Source organism: Fukomys damarensis, unplaced genomic scaffold (assembly GCF_012274545.1).
Source record: "Fukomys damarensis isolate Sample0158 unplaced genomic scaffold, DMR_v1.0_HiC HiC_scaffold_37, whole genome shotgun sequence".
NCBI classification, from domain to species: Eukaryota; Metazoa; Chordata; class Mammalia; order Rodentia; family Bathyergidae; genus Fukomys; species Fukomys damarensis.
This window is the reverse complement of record NW_022900949.1, coordinates 1,651,542-1,657,528: the sequence shown is the minus strand read 5'-3', so window position 1 is coordinate 1,657,528 and position 5,987 is coordinate 1,651,542. Positions and strand designations below refer to the sequence as shown.

At 57.1% G+C, this 5,987-nt stretch overlaps 1 protein-coding gene and 1 long non-coding RNA gene across 2 annotated transcripts in view; one reads left to right on the top strand and one right to left on the bottom strand.

Annotated features, from left to right (window-relative positions):
• The window catches only part of Il12rb1 (interleukin 12 receptor subunit beta 1), a 7,813-nt gene extending 7,736 nt beyond the window's left edge, over window positions 1-77 (top strand). Inside the window, exon 15 of the mRNA XM_033759391.1 lies at window positions 5-77. Coding sequence (XP_033615282.1) covers window positions 5-77 — 73 coding nt within the window. The remainder of the gene's footprint in view (window positions 1-4) is intronic.
• Window positions 78-946: 869 nt separating this feature from the next.
• Window positions 947-5,987, bottom strand: part of LOC117284508 — a 6,829-nt gene continuing 1,788 nt past the window's right edge. Inside the window, exons 2-3 of the long non-coding RNA XR_004515618.1 lie at window positions 5,231-5,272; window positions 947-2,535 (exon numbers count right to left, since the gene is read on the bottom strand). This is a non-coding gene — a long non-coding RNA (uncharacterized LOC117284508). The remainder of the gene's footprint in view (window positions 2,536-5,230; window positions 5,273-5,987) is intronic.

Below are 5,987 nucleotides of genomic sequence, written 5' to 3'. Positions count from 1 at the left end.
GCAGTTCCCGGCAAAAGCCCGGCGGAGCCCGAGACCCGCCCGTCGGAAGCCTCCGATTCCCCAAGGGAATCATCTAGATGGGGAAGCCGGCCGGGGTCGTAGCTCAGGGGCGCCTCGCCTGCCTGGGAAGCGCAAGGTCCTGAGTTCCATCCCCGGTACCGAAAGAAAACAATAAAATGTGCTCTAGATGGGGAAACAGATCGCAAAGGCGCTGATTGGACCGACTGCGGACACGGACACCCGCTTCCCGGGCAGGCGCAGGCTCCTTCCCCGCAGGAAGCCGGCACCGCCCCGAACAGCCGCAGAGTTAGTCACCCGGATCCAGCCAGGACTAAACCCAAACTTCCCACCACCCCCAACCCCGCCACCGCGAGACCTGACTCAGCTGCCGGGGAACAACCAACTTGCTCTCTCTGGGCTCTGCTCGCCCAGCCGTAACACAGGAAGGTCTGCAGCAGACCTGCGAGGGTCGGGTTGCCCTGGTCGGCAGAGCCTCGGCCCGGTGATTATTAATTTATTTGTGTTGGTTCATCTTTACGGTGCCGGGGCGGAATCCAGGCAGGGCTTACACCCAGAGGGTGTCGGGTTTATCGAGCCACTGCTATGTGAGCAGTACTTGAGGCCCCTCTCAGCGCAGCTCCCTCATTCCTTTCCAGGAGCTCCCGCCTTGGGAACTGGGCTGCCTCTGTTTGCCGCCTCAGGCATTATCCAGCCTCATCTGCTTAGGAGCCTCTGGGTTTGTGCAGGCAGGATGAGGGCAAGCTGCAGAAGGTGACCCAGAGCCACAGGCAGCCCCTGGCCTCGTCTGTGCCCCCAGACCCAGGCTCTGAAACAGACTTTGCCATCTTCCTCTTTTTGTTGTTGTTTGTTTTTTGTTTTATTTTTGTCTCACCAGTCTCCATAAGGAGTCTCACTAGGTAACTCGGGCTGGCCTCAGACTTGATGTGATCCTCCTGCCTCAGCCTTTTGAGTGCTGGGATCTCAGGTGTTCACCGTGCCCAGCCCTGCTGCTGCTGTTGTTAAAATACGGAGAAATCACACACCATACAATTCGCCCTCCCCAACTCCTGGCAGTGACCAGTCTGATTCCGGTCTCTGTGGATCTGCCTGGGCTAGACATTTCGTGTCAGTGGGATCATATATAGTGTGGCCTTGTGTGTCTGGCTGTGTTACTCAGTGCCCCGGTCCATCCAGATTGTAGCATATCAGTGCTCCAGTCCTGTTCTTGGCTGAGTAATATTCCACAGGCAGACAGACCACCCTGCGTGTATCTGCTCACCACTGATGGGCACCTGGCTGTCTGCACCTTTGGCTGCGGTCAGGTTTTGGTGGAAACATCTCCTGTCTTCAACTCTCTTGTTCGGTACCTTGGAGCTCAACAGCAGGGACCTGGATCACCCTGGGTGTGACTTGCAGAGGACGTGTGGGCTGTTTTCCCAGCAGCTGCCTGTGCACTCCCTGCCAGACGTGGACTGTGTCCAGCTTCCAAGGCCTTGCCTACGCCGTCACTTTCCACAGGGTTTTGTTTCATTTTGTGGTGCTGGGACCAGACCAACGGCCTCCTGCAAGTTGGCCCAGCCCTCCCTGAGTGGCACTGAAGCCCCTCTGATGGTCACTTGGCATCTGCCTGAGGGTTCATCATCATCACGGTCTGCATCTGGAGCTGGAGACCCTCCTGCCTCAGCCGCCCAGAGTGCCCACTGCAGGCTCCTCTGCCCTCTGCCCCATCCTTCTCTCTCCCCCGGGTGTGACTCCCCATTCTGTCCCCTCCCAGGCCTCATGGATATTTAACCACCTGCTCCCCAAACCTTGGCAGGAACCCCACCCTCACCCTCTGCTGTCCACATTACTGGTTTCCAGGGCCACCATGCAGGGCCCCTTCAGGTGGGGAACACAAGGCCCTGGGGTGCAGGTCCCCGCGGTCCCGGCAGGGATGAATGTGGCACTGTGGTCTTCGTCCTCCCCACCCGGCCTGGAGCCATCCCTGGCTCCTGTCCCCGCCCCAGGCTGAACTTCCCAGTGGGGACCCGCTGCCCTGGGCTCTTCCTGCTGAAACCAAAATGCACAGGGACGGGGACAGCGGGAGGGCACCATGGAGGAGGAGGCTGGATTCTCTCCCAGGAGCCTGGATGCTTTCCCGTCAGGGATGGTGGAAGGGGTCGCTGGGTCAGTCAACAAACATTTCCCATCTGGGCTCCGGTCCAGGACTCCCCACCACAGTGCCCAGCCTGGGCCAAGACCCTGACATCCCTGTAGCAGTGGAAGTCACAGGAGTGTCGGGCCACTGGGCCGGGGGCCAGACTCAGGGGCCTCTGCCTGGCACGTCCCACACCCCAGTGGGCGCTGGGCTGTTTTTTGGGGATGCTGTGACCCGGCCAGAGTGCAGATGTGGGTGGACTGCCCTCTGGCCTGGGCGAGGCTTCATCTCTCCGAGCCTCAGTTTCCCCAGCGGAAAGCAGGCTTGCTGGGCAGGGAGAGTGGATCTGTGTGAAGCTGAGTCAGGCTTCTCCTCTGCGAGTGGTGGAGCCAGAGCCGCTGACAGAGGAGAAATTGAGGAGATAAAATCAGAGCTGAGGACAAGGACGGGGCTGGCCTGGCTTCAGGGTGGTGACTCCGCCCTGCCCCACCGTCCCCGCTGGGCCCTCAGTGCCTCAGTGTCCTTTCCCAGGAGGGGGCGGGGGGCACCTGACGCTTCCCCCTCACCTTGCCCACCCCCATGTCCCACACACACACGGCTGTGGGCGGAGGAGCTGCCTTTCTCCTGAGGGCTTTCGGGGGTGAAGACTGGGTCTCTGATGGGCCCACAAACCCTGGCGGCTTTCTGAAAGTGCCGGGCCCCACCACAACGCCAGCTTTCTGCAACTGCTGATGAGGTGCCAGGTTGGGATTTGCAGCTCATCCATGCTTAAATTTGCATCTAATACCCAGGGGACCCTGAGCATCCCTGTGTCACCCGTGTCTGCTCCTCCCACGGCCCCCTGGGTCCCCTGTTCTCTCTGTGCATTGTAGGAGTTCTTTTTGTATGTGTGATACTACTCCTGCCTCAGTTCAGTTCAGTCGCTCTGATGTACAATGCAGTCACACCCTGGCAAATGCACTGTAAGTTAAAAATATTATAAGTAAGGGCTGGGGATCCACTTCAGAGACACCGCACCTGCCTTACACACACAAGGTCCTGAGTTTGATCCCTGGCACTGCGAAAATGGACAAACAATATCCTAAATAGAAAGTGCACTGGCTGGGGATTTAGCTCAGTGGTTCGGTGGCCTGCCTTGCAAGCGCAAGGACCCAGCGAGTTCAATCCTCGGTACCCCCCCCAAAAAAAAGTGCACTGACTCTGCCTAACCCTCTGAAGGTCCCAGCTCAGCAGGACAGCACGGCGTGATCTGCTGCATCCTCCCCGTGCAGTCTGATGTTTGCCCGGGAGCTGCACTCAGATGTGGCACCGCGAGGCATGTTTGTCCTTGTACTGTTAGCTCTGCGGTGGTCACTGCTCCGCACCACGGTAGGGGAAAAACATACAGACGCTGCTATGACGTGAAACCTCTCTGCACTGTGTCTGTTCCTTTTGCTTTTTTCCAATCCTGGGAATTAAATCAAGAGTGCACCTGCCCTACATTCCCCAAGCCCTGCCTTAAACTAACTACTTAATGAAGCAATTCTAGGGGTGGAACCAAAAGCCTCACGCAAGCTATGCAAGAATTTTACTGCCACACCCCCAGCCTTTTTATGTCCTTATTTTGTTTTTGTTGTTGTTGTTTTGAGACAGGGTCTCACTATGTAGTTGAAACTGACCTGGAACTCACTATGTAGCCCAGGCTGGTTTCAAACTCCGGCGATCCTCCTGCCTCAGCCTCCCGAGTGCTGGGATTACAGGCGTGCGCCACCACGCCCGCCTTCATGTTTTATTTTGAGTCAGGGTTTTGCTCCAGGGCCCAGGATAGCCTCAAACTTTCAATCCTCCTGCCTCAGCCTCCTGGGTGAGTAGCTGGGATTAAGAGGCAGGCACACAGGTCCCAGCTCACAGTGTCTGCATCTGTATCCTAAACCAGGTGGACTTGTGTTTGTGCGCCGTGAGAGTGAGGGAACCGATGTCATTGCCTTTGCGTGGTCGCCCTCTCCCTGTCTCAGTCTAGGGGCAAAACTGCTGACCTGCACAGGGGCCATCTGCGGACATTTAACTCCAAAACGGGGGTGCCGCTCCCGTGGCCACACTGTCCTCGCACAATGGCAGGCTTTGTCACCATCCCCCTCGCGCTGGTAGGACCTGTAGCGCCACTGTTCTGGAGGAGCGAGCGCCCCAGGTATGTGACCTGCCCGGTCTTCCAGGTGAGCCGAGCGTCTACCTGGCATCACCGCTTTGAACGAGACTGTGTTGAAACGGGGAGAAACCAGCACCCTCACGTTCCTGAGACAGAAGCACATCGTCTGCGTGGGAAATTTCCACCCACATGTAGGTCAGGATGGGAAAAATCAATGATCTACTTGAAGACGAGACAAAAAAATCCACTCCAAGTGGCGGGAGCGAGAAGAGCACGTGGCACTGAGGGGCTCGGCATCGGCGGTTTCAAGCCCCAGAGTTTGGTGTGGGGTCGAGGGTTTGGTCGGAGGTTTCACTCCTGCCGATGAGTGACTTGCCTTGGCTCTTCATGGAGTGATAGTTTTTGACCTTTTGTCTCACTTGGGGGACTGTCGTGGTGCCTAGGGCCCACCGGGTGGGGGCGTGGCCACATCTGCATAGTCAATGTCATGGTAATCAGGGCTGGGGTATCAAAGGTCTGCAGGAGACCGCTGGGTGCAAGGCGGCCACTCAGTGTGCAGACACTAAGTTACCTGGCGACCTCTGGACATGTGTCTGGGCCTGGGCGTCCTGGACAGACCAGGGACACTGCTTAGCATGGAAAGTGAGTCCGGTCCAGAGTGCGGTCGCCAAGCAAGGTGGGGCCCCTGGCTGTTTCCTTGGCAACTTCCTGCCTCGCTTCTTTCCGGGCCTGGGGACAGGAATGACCGACTGGCCCCAGTGCTCAGTGCTAGCCAGGCAGCTGAACCACAGGCCGGGCCGGACCTTCTTCGAGAGCAGCAGATCTGGCTGCATCACCTGCCAGCTTCCCTGCTCCACGTTCCCTCCTGAGGGGAGTCCCTGCCCTGAGCGCCCAGGAGCCCCGATGCCCCCACACACTGGAACCAGAGACGGCACCCGCGCTGCCACTTGGGGAAGGGGGCTTCTTACCTCTTTTGTAGTAGTCAGTGGCTGGCGGTGAGATTTTTGAAGCTGTTGAAAAATATTTACATATTTATGCAGTGCAGTGCTCGGTTGTGTGTGTATGCTTTTGCACAGTGAAGAAATCAAACTACAGCTTATCTCTCAGCTCAAAAATTTATCCTTTTTTGCTGAAGGACACTCAATATCCCCTCTCTTGCCATGCGTAATGGTGCACACCTGTCACCCCAATGCTGGGGAGGCTGAGACAGGAGGATCACCACGAGTTCAAGGCCAGCCTGGGCTGCATAGGGAGACAGGTGCATCCTGTAGAATTCTAATTGCTCTTGCCCATGGCAGAGCGAACAAAGCCAAGGTGCACCAGTCACTTGGGGCTCTGTGTCAAAGAGAGACGTGAGCCCCTGGCCCCCCAGATTTTAACCTGTTTCTGTGTTTCTTTATTTTTCATCCTTGTCACCCCTTGGTGAGGTTTGAGCTTGTAGGCTGGTTCCTGCAACCCGCTACCTCCATGAACATGGTATACCCACCATGTCCTTAGTCTCCTCTCCCTCACTCTCCTCTCTCTCCCCGTGCTAAATCTTACTCAGAACACAGTGGAATGGAAGATTAATCTCCTTTCTCCATTTGCTCACTGGTGGGCCCTGAGCCCTCCAGGTCTTGGTCGTCAGGAGCACTGCTGCAGTGGGCACGGTGTACAGGTGTTTCTCTACCCACTGATTTCTTTCCTTTGGATGTGTAGCCAGTGCTGGGACTGGTATCTTTTTTT